Genomic DNA, 17,500 nt, shown 5'->3' with positions numbered 1-17,500 from the left:
TGTGTAGGTTTAATAAAATATAAAGAAGTCCCACATTGAGTATTTGTCGTTTTCTCCTCGCGCTGTACTGTGCCCATTCTCGCGCGCCTCCCATGAATGACTATTAAAGGCTGGGTTGCGAGGGGCGACTGCAGTAAATATTGCTGTTCCTTCTCCCCACGTGCCAGAAGACTCGTCCATTAAACAACGGTTGATTATGATGGATTAACGATTCCTCAGATGTTAAATGTCAAAGAAAAAAAATAAATAAACGGAAAATCGTGTGAGTTAATTTAACGTTTTTTTTTTTTTTTTTTTTTTTTTAAGTTAATAGGATTTAGTAAGTTTAATAGGATTTTGTACTCACTCCACGGCCAGACCCTGCAGCAGCGGTGGCGGTGGTGGTGATGCGAATCCTTACCTGTGGGAAGGAAGAAAGGTAGTTAGCATAGGACATATCACACTCCTCTTTTAACATAGATTACTATTATCATTTGCTTATTTTCTACTATTACTACTACTGTTACTACTACAATTACTACTACTACTACTACTACCACTACTACTACATTACCATTGTTACTTCTACTACTACTACAAACCCCTCTTCTCTCGCCCTGAGACAAAGTTAACAGGAGGGGAGAGCGGAAAAGCAAAATAAGGTTAGGTGTAAGATAAGCTACACACACACACACACACACATACACACACACACACACACACAGAGGCAGGCAGACACACAAAAATATATAAATAAAAGTGCGTAACGCCCTTTGTGGCTGCGTGTGGCTGCTCACAAGGGCTAGATAGTGAAAGTGTGACGTCATGGATACGTCACGCCCCTGAAAGTAGGCCAGGGTTTGTGCGGTCGTTGACTCCGGGTGTAGCCTCGGTACTAGCCCACCCCGACTCCCCTTGCCTCCCTGCATTCTCCCTCCTCCCCTTCCCACTCTCTCTCCCTTCCACGGTCGCCAGCTCTTCCCTACACACACAAATAGGACCTATGGGTGCATTATGGGGACACTTTATGGAGCTTTGGGGTTCTTTGGCGTATATATTTTGTTCGTGTGTGTGTGTGTGGTGTGTGTGTGTGTGTGTGTGCAGTAAGCACAACACACTTGTTTCAATGAGGACGAATTCACAGTCAATATCGACAACAGTAAATATAGGTTGCCTTAATTCTACGACTCTCCCATCACTGACTGCCTTTCTCTCTCATCCTTCCCCTCCCCACTCACAATCCCACTCTCGCTCTCTGCCAGGGCGAGACAGACGGGAAAGGGAAAGAAAGAGAAAGAGTGTCAGTGAAATCGTGGGTTTGGGGCAAAAGGGTGAGGTATGTGTGTCTTCCTGTGTGTGTGTGTGTGTGTGTGTGTGTGTGTGTGTGTGTGTGTGTGTGTGTGTGTGTGGGCGTGTGTGCGTGTGGTTTCAGTGCTTGCGTCATGGTGCTGCCGTTTCAAAACTCGCGGGTCCTGTGTCGCCCCCCTCCCCCCTACCGCCGAGGGTCGAGGCAGAAAGTGAAAAGGATCTCTGGACGGGGCCGAGGTGATGCTCCTCATGGAGGGGGAGGAGGGTGGCGAGGGGGTGGTGCTAAAGATGGTAAGCTTGCTGAGTGCAGTAAGTGTTGGGGTGGTGTGGGTGGAGGTGCTGAGTATGGCGGGCGTCAGGGTGCTGGTATGGTGGGGATCTGGGTTGATGAGGTGAGCGATGGGGAGAAAACAGCTCACAAGCCAGCGACCTACACTGCTAAGCAGAGGCACAGTCACTCTGGCCTTGGAGTCTTGCACATATGCACACATTCAGCATATCAACGCTTGTGCACGCAATACACACACACACACACACACACACACACACACACACACACACACACACACACACACACACACCGAACAGGAGCATGATTGACGTAAGGGGTTGTGTCTTCATCTCAGAATCCCTCCACAGCTGTGTTGAAAATACATATCATATCTAACACTAAGTGGCACCAAGAGTGCTCTACTTGGGGCGCAATGACCCAGGCAGGCTAACGAGGCCGCCTGACGTAAGGCTGAAAATACCGCCTTAGTACTGCAGAAACACGACCCTAATGACGAGCCCCTGTACAACTCAAGAGCAGTAAGGCTCACCACATCCCTCTCCTGTCCCCCACACCCCCGCCACTCCAACCCCTCCCTGCCTTCCTGCTTGGGGCCAATTTGCAACATGCAAGCATACAAGGGGTCCTGTGGTAAAATTACTGGGCAACGCTGAGCCCAAATCAACAAGGACACAGCGCCTTCATCCCGCTGCTCTAAAACTGTGCTTGGGAGGAAGGAACAACTTTCACGAGAGGAAGGAAGAGGAGGAGGTGTGTAAGTACCACTTATACAAATGAGCGTCTTTGTTAATGTGGAAAGACACCACTGGAGACAAAAATGGAATAAGTAAATAGGCTTCCTGGGAAACGCTCGCCCTGGGGAACACCCGATGCCAACTCCTACTAGCGGCGACAGAATTAAATATAGAGGGGTGCAGAGTGGGGCAGCCGTGTTGGGGATGAGGATGAGGGGCGGCCTGAAACACCCCCAGGACCTCGGGGCTTCCAGGGGCGGAGAGTGAAAGTGGCGCCGCGGTGCTACTGATCCACCGTGATCCAGGTGAAGGTTCGTTACTGTTCCAGGTGAGAGGTACTGCCCCTCTCCCTGCATTCCAGGTGTCCAACTGTCCTGCCACCCGCCTAGGGCACAGGGACACCTCTCTCTCTCTCTCTCTCTCTCTCTCTCTCTCTCTCTCTCTCTCTCTCTCTCTCTCTCTCTCTCTCTCTCGTGAGTTTGTCACATGACACGCTCTATTTAATAACACCTGCAGATCACCTTCCTCACACCTGCTCACCCTCCATCAAGTAATTAATAGCTGCAGTAAAGGCAGCGTCACCCTCGCCACCGGCCCCCCAACTCTCCCTTCCCCCTCGCCTCTGTCCGCCTGGCAGCCGGCAGGTCGTTGCCCTCACGAGCCGTAAGTAGGTTAGTAACAGCTGATGCAGTGTTGCCAGACGCTGGTCACGGTTCAAGGCCAAACAGCGTTAGCTCCCATACAAAACACCCACAAAATGGTGCACAAGGAACGGAAACAAGAAGAGATGAAATGTGATATGCAATATTCATGGTAAACATCCCGTACAGCTCGCCACAGCGGTAAAAAAAAAAAAAAAAAACTGTAGTGTTGAAGAATAAAGTGCGAGTGGGTGGCGGTGTGTGGCATCATGACGCGTCCCTCTCCACTTTCTTTCAGGTTTTCCAAGTTTCCTTTCGGTGGGACGCAGGATTGCGGCGCCCCAGCAGGACCTTCTTGTACGCGAGAGTCTGAATGGTTGCCTTTTTTTTCGGGAGGGGAGGGGGAGGGTTGGGGGGCGTCGTGCGTGGGGTTACTGGGAGCGTGAAGATGTGGTTGTGGTGGTGGTGGTGGTGGTGGTGGGGTGCCTCTACACACCATTGTGGTGGTGGTGGGGCGGAGAGGGAGGGAAGAACAAGATAGAGAAAAGAGGGGAAGGAAAGATTTCAGCCACATTTATATGAAGAAAAAAGATACAATAAAGAAAAAATAGGACATCACCGGCGTTAAATGAAAAGTTTAATATAAAGACAGTAATAAAGGCATCCTCAAGCCACCCCGTCATTTCAGCAGCCCTGCCACACATCAAATAAAGAATGCACAGTAATTACACAGGGAAAATCCTTACAGGTCCTCCTTAGTCCACCTTCAAAGAGCCAGATGACGAGCCTCCCGCCCCTCCCCATCCCCTCCCATGCCTATTCCCACCAATCACTCCTTCCCCTTCCTCCTCCTCCCATCCTCTCCCCAGCACCAATCACTCTTTTTCCCATCCTATCCCTCTCCCCACCCTGCCTTCACCAATCCTTCCCCACTCCTTCGTCCCCGGCAGGAGGAGCACGCCGCCTCTCGCTCACCTGTAATGATCATGTCTTCTTCCTTGGGTGCCATGGTGACTACTATGCGGCTGATCAAGTCCATGGGAAGCGAGTAAAGGACGGACGGCGGGTTGCAAGGCTCGTCGGAGATTGAGATCAAGGGGCGCCGAGATCCCCTGAGGCGGCAGTAGAGAGTGAAGGGACGGAAGAAGACTGGATTGTCTTGCTGCTGACGGTGATGAGGTGATGGTGATCCTGGTGGTGATGGTGATGGTGGTGGTGGTGGTGGTGATGATGCTGTTGCTGCTGCTGCTGCCTGACGAAGGGGCGGACGGTATAATGTCAGGGCCTACGTTATCACCAGACTGGACTCCCGCGCCGCCAGGGATAATCAGCGCCTCCCACAAGTCACGTCACTGAGGGGACATGGACACCCACACACACACACAGAAACACAGGTCTTTCTCTTTCTCTCTCTCTTTCTCAAGACTTATCACAGAGTCTCCCACACCCGTAGTGCTGCCCCGACGCGTACACCGGCACTACAGGTTGGCTACAGTAACCTCATGCTGTAGGGGCGGCTGAACGTGGCCTCCTCAGGGTGGGTGAGGCCCTTGGGTGATCCTGTGCACGGGCGGGGGCCTGCTGCTCCACGCCTAACTGAGACTTCCAGGTACATTACACTTATGACTTTTACAGTTTATGTGCCAGAGATTCTCCTCGTCCCTCCTCTGTCACGGACTGGCTGGAGGTGGCGGCGGGTGGCTGTGTGCTACGTGGAGCGGTGGACGGAGGGAGCACGGGAAGCGGAGCCGCGTGTGTCGCCAGCCGTGGCTCGGGGGGCATAAACGTGGCGTAGGGCGAGGATGGGTCAGGCGCGCTGCAGCCCGGGGGTGCCAGCTAAGGTGGGCAGGAGCGTCGCGGTGATTTATGGGGGGTGAGGCGGCTATGGGAGAGGAAATGCAGGTGAAGGTTCATTGCGAGTTTATTGAGAGCAGTACACGCGGGAGGGACTGAGGGAGGGAGAGAGCAGGAGAGAGAAGGGAGCTGCCCTGCTCAGCACCCCAGCACCCGACTCACCTTGAATGCAGCAGCAGCCCTAGGCGCAGCCTTGGGATATTTTTCGAAAATTTTACATTACGCTTAAGTTTTGGAGCACACATAGAAGCATTCTTCCATCCGAAACATTGTAGCTTTGCTCTTAAGGCTTTAAGATGTCATGAATTTCCATGAAGCGGTAACCAGAGTGTGGGTCGAGATAACGAAGCAGCTTTTTATCAACTCATGAAGCACAGCCGCCAAGGTCGGCTGTGGTCATAAACTTCACGACCTACTTAATTCCTCCCCCTATGCTTGAAGGGGAGGGTGGGAGTCCTGATCCCCATGTATTGCTCCCATTACAACTACTAATTACACACTCTCACACATACACACACACACACACACACACACTCTCTCTCTCTCTCTCTCTCTCTCTCTCTCTCTCTCTCTCTCTCTCTCTCTCTCTCTCTCTCTCTCTCTCTCTCTCTCGTCATAAAGAGGAACTGGGCCAGGTACACTACTAAGTGGAGGTGAGACAGGGGTGGTCGGTGTACGGTGACGTCAAGGCCTCAGCCTGGCCCGGGGTGAACGACCCCATCCAGTGCCACTCTCCTCCCCACTCCTCTCCTAGTGCCAGTCTCCCTCCTAACTGACCTCTCATTCCCACTCCTCCCCCTGCCTACTATGCAGGACCCCGTGGCAAGCCATTCAGACCTACAACCTGCAGTGCCACCTACCTCTCACCCTCTCTCTTTCTCTCCCAGCGCACCACCCTCCATCCCCACACTTCACAGTTACACAGCAGGCCTCTCACAGCCACAAATCGGAGTGTCACCTATCCCTCACCCCTCCTCCCTTCCAGTGGCACCTCTCCCCATGATCCTGGGTGGCACTCAGGTCAAAAGAGACATACGTGGCGGAACTTCCTCCCAAGAGTTGCAGCGCTGACCCGACCCCGTTTTCTTTACCTTGAGTATCCGTGACGTCATAGAACAAAGTGAGCCTCGACTTCGGAAATGCGAGGAAGAGGAGGAAGAGGAGGAGGAGGCTCGGCGCGGTCACAAGGACAGCGGCCGATATGCAGGTGATAAAGGCTTGTTCAGTGACCAGGAAAGATAATAGTAAAGCTGAGTCCAATTTTACAGTGTGATAATGATGGAATAAACAACAATTAGGAGTGCAAATAAAGGGTAGGTGTGTGTGTGTGTGTGTGTGTGTGTGTGTGTGTGTGTGTGTGTGTGTGTGTGTGTGTGTGTGTGTGTGTGTGTGTGTGTGTGTGTGTGTGTGTGTGTGTGTGTGTGTGTGTGTGTGTGTGTGTGTGTGTGTGTGTGTGTTTACTGTACGTGCAATTATTCTTCCTTTCCACAGCCAGTCTCGGCCAGGTGTGGAGGGAGTAAGTGCCTTCCGTGAGATACCTGGCTAATACAATGAACTTACTATCGCTAATTAAACATCGAGTCAGCTGTCGGTCTTTGTTACTCCTAATTCGTTTTATTTTCTCCTTCTTCCCTTCCACCACTAACCCTCCTCCCTCAACTCCTGCCCCACCACCATCACTACCACTACCACAACCGTGTCTTCATCATCACCTCACATATATCGCAGTGACAACCTGTTTTCTCCACCTGGTTGATGGGTAGACTTTAACGCCATATCCATCTTGGAGTTTCAAAAGCCACCCGTTGCCCAGAATGCTTAGCGTCTTTATGTCCCTTTCTTACCTGCCATTCTTCCTTCATCCCAACCCCATCAACCCTTCTAAGAGAGCCACTAGTCCCTATAAAACCCTTTCTTTCACCCTTCCTTCACCCCTTCTTCACTTCTCTCTCCCTCCCTGCCTGCCTACCAACCTACCTCGCTCCTCCGCATAAATGTAGGTCGTTAGATGTAAGAGAAACTGCAGTTGACTTGTGGCAGGCCAAACACAACGTCCGACGGAGCAAAAAAACACCTTACAACAATTCCATCTGAACAATACAACACTGAGTCATCATTCAGACGAGGAAGGAGAGGAGGGGCGATAAAAAGACTCGATGCCAAGGTGATTGAAAACAAAGACACACAAAAAAATGGCAATAAAAAAGATAACAAGGTAGGTGGTGATGAGAGAGAGAGAGAGAGAGAGAGAGAGAGAGAGAGAGAGAGAGAGAGAGAGAGAGAGAGAGAGAGAGAGAGAGAGAGAGAATAACAAAGGTGTGTGCGCGTAATTATGATGAAGGGCGTTGATTTATAAATTGTTCGTTCTCTGTGACCCACAACTACAGTGATGACGAGAGAGAGAGAGAGAGAGAGAGAGAGAGAGAGAGAGAGAGAGAGAGAGAGAGAGAGAGAGAGAGAGAGAGAGAGAGAGAGAGAGAGAGAGAGAGTAATGTTTGATGAAGTAACACACACACACACACACACACACACACACTATTTCATTAAGTCATACAACATAATAGCAACTAAATGACTAAGCAATAGGAAAGGAAAGAGAGGGAGGCATTAAGGAACACAAAGAAAGAACAAAGGGCAGCGGGGGGTGGGGGAATACCAGAGCATTCACCTTTTTAAAGTTCACATTATATTCTAGAGTCACGCCTTTAAAAACTTACTCATCTTTGTATTACTAGTTTCTTCATCAAAGTTTATGAGGAAGTGCACGAATTGAAATGGAAATGTGGTGTTTCTCTCTCTCTCTCTCTCTCTCTCTCTCTCTCTCTCTCTCTCTCTCTCTCTCTCTCTCTCTCTCTCTCTCTCTCTCTCTCTCTGTGTGTGTGTGTGTGTGTGTGTGTGTGTGTGTGTGTGTGTGTGTGTGTGTGTGTGTGTGTGTGTGTGTGAGCGGCCGGAGGGTTGCTTCTGGCCGGCGGGTCACACACAGTAAGAATCAGGGTCACGAATGTTAGTTCAGTTTGTGCGTTACTGGTGTCACCCCTCCCCCCATATCTCTCTCTCTCTCTCTCTCTCTCTCTCTCTCTCTCTCTCTCTCTCTCTCTCTCTCTCTCTCTCTCTCTCTCTCTCTCTCTCTGTATGCATGTATGTGTGTGTGTGTGTGTGTGTGTGTGTGTGCGCATTATGTAGTGGCTCCAAAGTAAACCTACATGTACTGCTATATTATCTAACACGCCCGCGATAGGCCTACTGGTGGATAAGGTTAACAGGCTTCACGTGAGCTGCAGGTTCAACACTCACCAACAACAGATGAGTAACAGCACCATGCCCTCCTCCAGCCAGCAGTAATGAAGTGTTAACATGACGCTCACACTCATACATATCACCCATAATTAACCACACCCTGCTAAATTTACCTTTGTTTACCTTATCTCCTCTCGGGCTGCGCTACACGTACATCCACCCAGTCAGTGTATGTGGACCATCGCCCCTCCCCCTACACCACACCTTCACGCCTCCACCCTCACCCCTCGCCCCTCACACTCATGGCACTCCAAACCGGCGGTGGTGGGTTTGTGAGGGTGTTGGGGAGGGGTAAGAGTGCCAAGAAGGAGCATGCCCTGTCCCTACAAAAGGTTCGTATTGCCATCTCGCGAAAGGGTGAAGCTCCCTTAGCCAGACAGAGCCGTCCATCATTCGGGTGCCATTGGAGTTTTATTCTTGCGACGTTCTGATGGAGTGTCAAAAGGCGCAAGTTACGAGATAAGCGAGTCGAGGAGGGAGAAACGAACCTAAACACACGAGACCATAAGAGCGAGGACTGCTTGGCGCTCAGAGGACCCCTAAAAATCATGCCTGTCTGGAGAACACTCGCCTCTGTGTCCCTCTGCAATACGGGAGACAATCACGGTGGCACTCCTCTTGCTCCTGCTCCTCTTCCCCTGGCACTGTTACGCCACCGGGGTCATGCGGTCACTGTCCTCCTCCTGACGTATTATTAACCAGACGTAAGTACCGCTGCGCCCGGGGATTTCCGTACAGTGCGTTTAATTAGGAGGGATCTGGGGATGTGCTGGGGACTAGGAAAGGAAGAAAAAGGGGTCTGTAAGGCAACTGGGGCGAAAACTTGAGTGAAAAGGGATGTAAGGGGGGTGAGCTATGAGGGTTCGAGGAAGGAGAGAAGGGAGTGTGTGAGAGTGAGAGGGAGAGAGGAGAGTAGGCAAGACACCATCTCTAAATAAGGCAGCAAGCAGAGTCAGTCAATCCTCGGGAGATAAACATTTATAGTGCAACACTTGTACACTCATGGCTGTTAATTGCTGCACCGAGGGAGTTTTGCTAAGATGTCGCGGATAGAAAAACTGAGATTAGTGGAGAAAGTTGGATGGAAGAAACCTTTGTCTTACATTGGAATTCTAGAAGACCTCATTTCTCTCCTTTCCGTTCCCCTCCCTCCTCCCTTATCTCCTTCCCTTATGTTCCCTCACGACTTGAAATACCAAGGAATACGCTCAGTAAAGCCTTCCAGCTAGTTAATCGTCCCCATGAATACACTCGCCCTAATTGTCGTGCTATTCTTGAGGGTTTCTTTACGCAATCTTGCTCAAGGGCCTAATTAGTACTAGTGTTGCCTTAATTCACTTGATCCTCATCCATGTTGTGTTAAGATAGACTTACATGTCTGACTAGCAGATCACAAGAATGGAGTCGTCTCTGTGTGTGTGTGTGTGTGTGTGTGTGTGTGTGTGATAATCCTGGAGGTAACAATATTCCTCCTCCTCCTCCTCCTCCTCCTCCTCCTCCTCCTCCAGGTGAAGAGGGGAGAATCAGGGGAGGAAAAGAAGAAACCAAACCTGCAGCGGTATACGTACACCTCTCCCTTCCATCGCCCCCCCCCCTTTCTCTCTCTCTCTCTCTCTCTCTCTCTCTCTCTCTCTCTCTCTCTCTCTCTCTCTCTCTCTCTCTCTCTCTCTCTCTCTCTCTCTCTCTCTGTGTGTGTGTGTGTGTGTGTGTGTCCCGTAATCTTCGTCCCCCTCCAAGCTCTCTTTCTTCTCTTTGTCTCTTCCCTTCCTCCTCATCCTTCCTCCAAGCACTCTCTCGGAGCCACTCACACTCTCCCTCTTTCTCAAGCACTCACTCACTACCTCTCCCTCCCTTTATTTACTGCTTTCCCATCTTTCCTATTCGCTCCTGCTCATCATCATCGTCGTCTTCTCATATTCCTCTACGCATGCTTCTTCCAGTACTTTCACTTTCATCTATTTTCGTCACCCCCACCCCAAGAGTCCCTTGTCAACCGGTTTGCTCTCAACGAAAATTAATCCCTCCCCCACTTATCCTCCCCTCTATCTCCTCCGGTTACTTCTTTTTCTCTCCCCTCTTTCTCCTCCTCTTCCTCCTCCTCAGCGCCCCCCGGCTTGTCATGCCACACAACCACCTCCATAAAAAAAAAAAAAAAAAAAAAGAAGGAAGAAAAAACATCCCCCTGTCTTTCATACACGAAGGGAGAGGAGACCTTCTATACGAGCGCCCCTCATTCCCTCCCCCCACCCCACCTCTCCTAGTCCCTCTCGTTCTCAAAATTGTGCTTCACGTGCCTGCATTCACCCCCCTGGTCCTCCTCCGGTCCCACTCCACCCCACCTCGGCCCGCTCTGCCCAGCACGCCAGGCACCCACCCACCCAGTCCTCCCCGCCTCGAGTCAGAATAGGTTGCATGAGTCAGGTAGCTGTATGATAGCGCCTCGTGGTGTGCGTCTGACTTATTCGAGGTGGTCAGGTCAGAATGCACAAGTTGATGCTGGAGTAGTACGGTGTGTGTGTGTGTGTGTGTGTGTGTGTGTGTGTGTGTGTGTGTGTGTGTGTGTGTGTGTAGACGTGGTTTTCCCTCCCTCCCTCCCTCCCTCCCTCTTCTTTATTGCTGCCTCCATTACACGGCCACTAATTGTTCCGGTAGATTACGCTGTTCTTCGCGTCCTTTCCTCCTCGTTAGTTCCTTGTTACGCACGCACGCATACACGCACTTACTTTCACACGCACGCAACTGGCCACTAATTTCTTAACACCACACTCTTTACCTTTACGAGTATAAGAATGCCTATTTTTTTCTTCTCTGTCCCCTTTTCTCCTATTCTCCCTTTATCTCACATCATTCTTATCACCACCAATCTGTCCTTTCTTTATTCCAGTCCTCGACCTAGCCCTTTGTTTTTTTTTACCCTTCCACGTCTCCCTTTATCAGATTCTTCCTTCTCGCCCACTCCTTAGCTTCATCTGTGTCCACTTCGCCCTTCCTTCCCCTACAGGCCGTCACCGTCACCTTGAATACAGGGGCTGACACACGTGAGAGTTGACAAGTGAAAGTTTATGTCTGCCTCTTGTGAATCTAGGGAAGTTTTTTTTTATAAGGTGGTGTCCTTAACGTCCTATGATGGGGAGGTGGTGGTGGTGGTGGTGGTGGTGGAGGCAGTTAGCGAAGTGGTGAAGGGTGGTGATGATTAAAGGGGTGAAAAAATACTCAGGAGAGGTCTGTGTGTGGAGGGGGAGGAGGGCAGTACCTATTTTCCCCGAACCTACGTAACTCTCGCTCTCTTACCTACTCACTGACTCACACTCACCCACTCCCTTGACTCTACTCTCACTCTCGCTCTCGCTCTTCTCCTTTCGTCGTTTCCCTCTTTCTCCCTGTGGTCTAGATAGCGTGCGTTCACCTCTGGCCCTCACTCACTCTAGCCTCGCACAGCAAACCCATCGTACTCACACACCCAGGCCGTCCCTCTCTCGCTCTCTCCCTCCTTCCAATCCTCCCTCTTTCTTCCTCATCTTTCTCTTTCGTAGGTACATCTTTTAGAACTCAATGGTAAAGGAAGGTGACGAAGGGAGGTTGCAAACTGAAGCAGCGCCTAATTGAGGACAGGTAACAGATGCTACACCTGAGAGGGCCACGCTGAGGCTAGTGCAATGCCTTCTTGGTGAGGGCCAGCCGGAGTGCCATCTTACTCAACCTTCTTCCATTAAGCTACTCTGGTTCTTATCCCCCTCTTGAAGAAGTGCCACTCTCCCCTGGCTGTCACTGATGCCCCCCTTTCCCCTGCCTTCAGTCCCTCCTCTACACCTCCTTGGTACTGTGCCATTAGGGTGAAAGTGCTGTGCTAGTGTCTTACTCGGCTTGTGAATCAGGTGGGTAGGGGGAGAGGAGGGCGGAAAAAAAGTGTCACAGCTCCCTGGCACTGCGCCCCCTCCCCCTCACCACACAACTACCATCTCAGTCCCCATTGCCACATCCACCTACCTACCCCTTTCCTCTTACCACCGCCCCCAACATCCTAGTCTCCACCATGCGTTAATGTGTGCTTTCAACTCAAGGGGGAAAACAAAAGCTTAAGTTCTAGGGCAATGAGGAGGCCGCTTCATTAACGAAACACACACGCACACACACACACACACACACACACACACACACACACACACACACACACACACACACACACACACACACACACACACACACACACAATTTGCCGTCACCCTTTCTACCAGCACCGATAAATTGTTGAAATCAAGTGTAACTAATTTCATCCCACACGAGGCATAATATAATCCAAGGGAACAAAGAGATAAGCCACACTTTCCCTCTACCTTTAACTAACCATCTTCCTCCTCCTCCTCCTCTTCCTCTACCAATGAGCCTCACCTCTAACGCACTGTCCCTCAACGCTCATTACTCACTTTCCCGGAGAGGTCCTGTCACCACCTCCACCTTTCCCTTCCTCCCTCCCGCAAGTTCCTCTCCCTCCCCTGTGACACTCCTCTCTCTACCTCACTTCACATCCTCCTACGGGAAGGCACAAAGAGGTAAGAATTAATAACCTTCCTCAGCTTTCACTCTCACTCACTCTCCTCTTTCCCTCTCATCTCCTCCTTCCTTAAGTCCTCCTCCTCTTCTCCTCCTCCTCCTCCTCCTCCTCCTCCCGCCTCACTACCACAACCTGTTTATTTTCAAGACTCCAACATTTACTGAAGGCATTAAGCGCGTCAGGTGCTAAATCCCACACATCCTGCATTCCCAGCGATCATTTAATTCTAATCAGCTATTAATTACCACTGCTTCTTTTGGTTCGTTTGACAAATACTTGGAGTAATAAAGAGGAACAGAGATGATAATTGAGTAAATAAAATGTGTTAGCTGATGAAGTTATTGTGTATTTATCATGCGTGCAACCTTCACCGAATGAGAGAAAGAGAGAGAGAGAGAGAGAGAGAGAGAGAGAGAGAGAGAGAGAGAGAGAGAGAGAGAGAGAGAGAGAGAGAGGTGTTCACTGCAATAGGGTGGAGGAAGGAAGGAAAGAGCGTATAGCGGGGGAATGAATGAAAGGGAGGGAGGGAAGGGAATGAGACAAAAAGATAGAGAATGAGAGTGAGAAGTGGATATGCGAGGAGGGGAGAACGAGAATAGGAAGTAAAGAAAAAGGGAAACAAGCACGCACGTACACTAACACACACACACACACACACACACACACACACACACACACACACACACGGGATGAAGTGAACGCTATTAATAAGGGAAGATAAGGAAGATGACGAGAGAATGAACATATTGAACACCTGGATTTACTGACTCAAGCGGAAGGGGGAAGAAGAAAAAAAGGAGGAGGAGGAGGAGGAGGAGGAAGAGGAGGCAAAAAATGAGGGCGTCAGTGGATAATTCAGCGAAACTTCTCGAATGCATCCATGAATGAACAGCCTAAAGTAAGATTAGAAGATACAAAGAAACACAACATGCAAGACGTGACTGAATGCGAGTGAAAGGAGTGATTTATTTACACAGACGGTCACGTGCGCTTCTCTACCAGTTCCTGTTCCTTGTTTTCACTTTCTTTTTGGTCTCATCCAGGGTGGAATTAGTCTCTTCCTCCTCCCCTTCCTCATCCTCCTCCTCCTCCTCCTCCTCCTCACCCTGTTTATTTATTTATTATTATTATCATTATTATTTTTTTTACACGCGTACATCTCTCTTTCTCCTTCTCTACAGTACACCACGTACGTATCCTGAATCAGCGACTTTCATTCCCTCACTTCATCTCTTCCTACTCCCTCGCCTCGCTCCTTCGGCAGGAAGTGAGGGTAATGGAGGGGAGCAAATCAAGACGAAACCTGACCCGCCGAGGGGAAACCTACCTACGCACGCACACAGCAAAACAGGGCGACGCTGGCAAAACAGGATGTCAAGTGAGGGAAAAATAGAGCTAAATTTAAACCGATGAGCAAGTGATAAGGGAGAGAGAGAGAGAGAGAGAGAGAGAGAGAGAGAGAGAGAGAGAGAGAGAGAGAGAGAGAGAGAGAGAGAGAGCTTATGTGTCACGAGGTTTGGTGGTGGAGGAGGAGGAGGAGGAGGAGGAGGAAGCGGAGTGGATATGATTTGCAGAAGAGAAAGCGCATTATAGAGAAAGGAGATAAAGGAAGTGGAGTAAGAAAGAGCCAGGAATTATGCCGTCTGAGAGGAAGAGGAGGAGGAGGAGGAGGAGGAAGAGGAGGAGGAGGAGAAGAAAAAGTCCTTACCAAAGTTACTATTAATGCAAAGGATTTTCTCCCTCACCACCACCACCACCACCACCACCACCACCACCACCACCACCGCCAATAAGTCTGTGTGTCGTGAGCAAAAAAGACTTAATCTTCACCCAGCAAAAGTGGGTCAGTGTTGGGAAGACGGAAACCGACGACTGAGAGAGAGAGAGAGAGAGAGAGAGAGAGAGAGAGAGAGAGAGAGAGAGAGAGAGAGAGAGAGAGAGAGAGAGAGAGAGAGAGATAGGAGAACAGAGAAGAGGGTGAGAGTGGAGGTCAGAAGTGGGAGGAGAAAAGATGGGGGAGGAGCAATACTACAGGAGGAGGAGGAAGAGGAGGCGGCGATGGTGGTGGTAGGGGAGGTGAGACAGGCAGACAAGCAGGACAGACGGACAGACGGACAAATAGACAGCCAGGTAGTTCCTATCTTGTCTCCTCATGCAGTCACACACACACACACACACACACACACACACACACACACACACACATCTGTCCCTCCCGCTGCGCTCCTCCACCTAACCTTCATGCATAATGTGTGTGTGTGTGTGTATGTGTGTGTGTGTGTGTGTGTGTGTGTAGGATTAGGGTAAAGAGTAAACCTTCCGGCGCGTGCTGTAAGATCCCGCCCTCCTGAGAGATAGCTGGGATGGGGAGGACGAAGGGAGAGGAAGGAAATGAAGAGTAAAGGAGTAAGTCGGGGATGGGGGATGTAGAGCTGGGTGGAGGACAAGGAGGAAAGGGCGATGGGAAGAAACGCGCGTGGCGAGAGAGAGAGAGAGAGAGAGAGAGAGAGAGAGAGAGAGAGAGAGAGAGAGAGAGAGAGAGAGAGAGAGAGAGGGTGGGGGGAGGAGGGAACAAAGTGAGGGAGGAAAAGGAAGGAAAATATTGATAAAGAAATAAACACTCCTCGTTTTCTTCGGTCGAGTGAGTCTTTCCTCTATTTGTTCCGGTTCATCAATGTTTTTTTTTATAATAATAATACCAGTGCATACGTAGCAATCATTCTATTACTCACATGCACGACCTCCATCCCTCCCTCCTCCGTCCCCAACTCCCCTCCCTCTTATTTCGAAGGATGCAGGTCTCCCCACCCCCTCCTACGGTCCCCCCCACCACCCCTCCTGCAGCTACAAATGAGCCGTGACGAAATCCTCGACATCCGTGACGTCACGACTCTCCCGGGTAAAGGGTAGAGGGGAATGAGGGAGAAAAGGGGGAGGGAAGGTACGGACGAGACGGGAGGGTGGAAGGGTAGGCACTGAGGTGTAGATAAAGGTGTGGAGCGGACAAAAGAGAGTGGATGGAAGAGTAGTAGTGAGTAGAGGGAGAGAGTAGATGAAGGGGAGGGGAGTGGAGGGGAGGGAAGGATAACCTTGAGGCAGAGTTACAGGAATCAATCAAGTAGTGGTGGTACGTGGTGTGGCATGAGGAGGGATAGCAGTGAAAACATCGGTCGGGGCGAGGAGCTTTTAGCCTCAAGAGAGAAGAAAGACATTACGAGAACTTTCACTAACAAAGAGGGACACAAGGCTGATAATGCGCCAGCACCACCGACATGTAAGTCCCTTTGGCCCGCAGCAGTCCGCCCCGCCTCTCGAGAACCCAGTTGTTGTGAAGCAGCAGACCTAGTTGTCGGAGAGGGCAATGAACTCCGTGGCCCTGAGTGCCAGAGGGGCGGCCCACGTGCCAGTAGGGGAGGGGGCCACGGTGCCGTGGATGTCCTTCTAGCCCGGAGTGCCGTGGTCCATAATCTACACACTCTTACGCTGCCACTGAGGTGAATGAACTAGCCTCGCCCGCGCCACCCGTGGCCTGGTTATTTTCCTCGTACGAGCGCACATGAAAGTGAAATGGCTGTGCGCTGCGAGCCCGACCCTGACGCGAGGCTAGTGCTAGTGCTGCTGACCCGGTTTTACATCATCGGGGGGAGGGGAAAGAAGTGACGAGGTATGCGGAAGGTGCAATGAACTAGCCTCTCTCGCAGCCCCGAGCGCGGAGTGGCACTGTCGGACCACAGCGCGCTGAGGGCCACCTGCGCTCTACCTGGGGGAGGCTAGGGAGCAGCGCTACACCAGAGAAAGTCTTCGGCCGGGGTTGATGAACTTGGAACCTCGACCCCATATACGCCGACGCCGCCCGCCCTAGACGAAACCCTTGTACACCCTTCTAGGGCCTTGCGACACCCGCGGCTCCTGCAGGCGCCACGCATGCATAGGCGCCGTTGTTATGCACACGCTCTTACCTGCGGCGTGGGCTTTTTATTGAAAGACGGAGAGTTTTAAGTTTTTAAGTTACAAGGTCGGGGATGCAAGCACGCGCGTACGGCTCGCGAACACACACACACAAACACACACACACACAGACACACAGACTTGAAGACTGTAATTTCTTCACCCCAATAGCTATAATGTTCACCTCACCACACACAAGTCAAGGAGGACGAGGAGAGGGCGCAAAGTGGAAAATGACTATGATTCTTTTGCTTGTGAAAAGCACTTGGGAGAATGCACAGCGGGACGTGCTGAGGGGAAAGGAGGGGAGAACATTCTTGACCGCAAGCCACACTACTGGTGCCAAACGGTTTTACTCTCGTCTGATTGTCTGCTTTATTTGTGGGGAAAGTAAGGGGGAAGTAATAAAGTGAGGGAAGGACTGAGAGGCAGTAATTACCACCATATTACCAGGAATCATAAGTAAAAGTGGTAAGGTGAAGTACTTTATCGGTCAACGAAGAAGCAGTAAAATAATAAAACTCAAACACATACATTGTTCCTTAGATTTATTACTTTTTTTTATTGACGTAACTTTTTTTTGTATGTGTGTGTGTGTGTGTGTGTGTGTGTGTGTGTGTGTGTGTGTGTGTGTGTGTGTGTGTGTGTGTGTGTGTGTGTGTGTGTGCGTGTGTGTGTGAGCGCGCATGGATCTCATGAAGGGGTGAATGGGTAGGAAGGATAGTAGGTCCTACTTGAGTCTTTTCCGCATGGTCCCCGATCCCTCCCATCCACCCCCCGCTGTCCCACCCCCACCATCAATCCCACCCCACCCCACCCCTCGCTATCCCTTGCGTGCCATGAGTGATATTACAAAAGAAGTGCATAAATCAGTCTTCCAGTCACGCTGTTTTAA

At 50.7% G+C, this 17,500-nt stretch overlaps 1 protein-coding gene across 3 annotated transcripts in view; it reads right to left on the bottom strand.

Annotated features, from left to right (window-relative positions):
* LOC135093750 (nuclear hormone receptor E75-like) overlaps nt 1–17,500 on the bottom strand; it is a 95,218-nt gene that overhangs the window by 76,564 nt on the left and 1,154 nt on the right. The window contains exon 2 of one of the 3 annotated variants that reach the window (XM_063993390.1): nt 347–400. The exons of 1 other annotated variant lie outside the window; for it this stretch is intronic. In XM_063993390.1, coding sequence (XP_063849460.1) covers nt 347–400 — 54 coding nt within the window. Of the gene's footprint in view, nt 1–346; nt 401–3,929; nt 4,738–17,500 lie in introns of those variants that run through there. One more of the 3 variants, XM_063993360.1, reaches the window with a different exon arrangement.

Source organism: Scylla paramamosain, chromosome 3, assembly GCF_035594125.1.
Source record: "Scylla paramamosain isolate STU-SP2022 chromosome 3, ASM3559412v1, whole genome shotgun sequence".
Classification (NCBI taxonomy): Eukaryota; Metazoa; Arthropoda; class Malacostraca; order Decapoda; family Portunidae; genus Scylla; species Scylla paramamosain.
The sequence above is the reverse complement of the archived record's forward strand: the minus strand, read 5'-3'. Positions and strand labels throughout refer to the sequence as shown.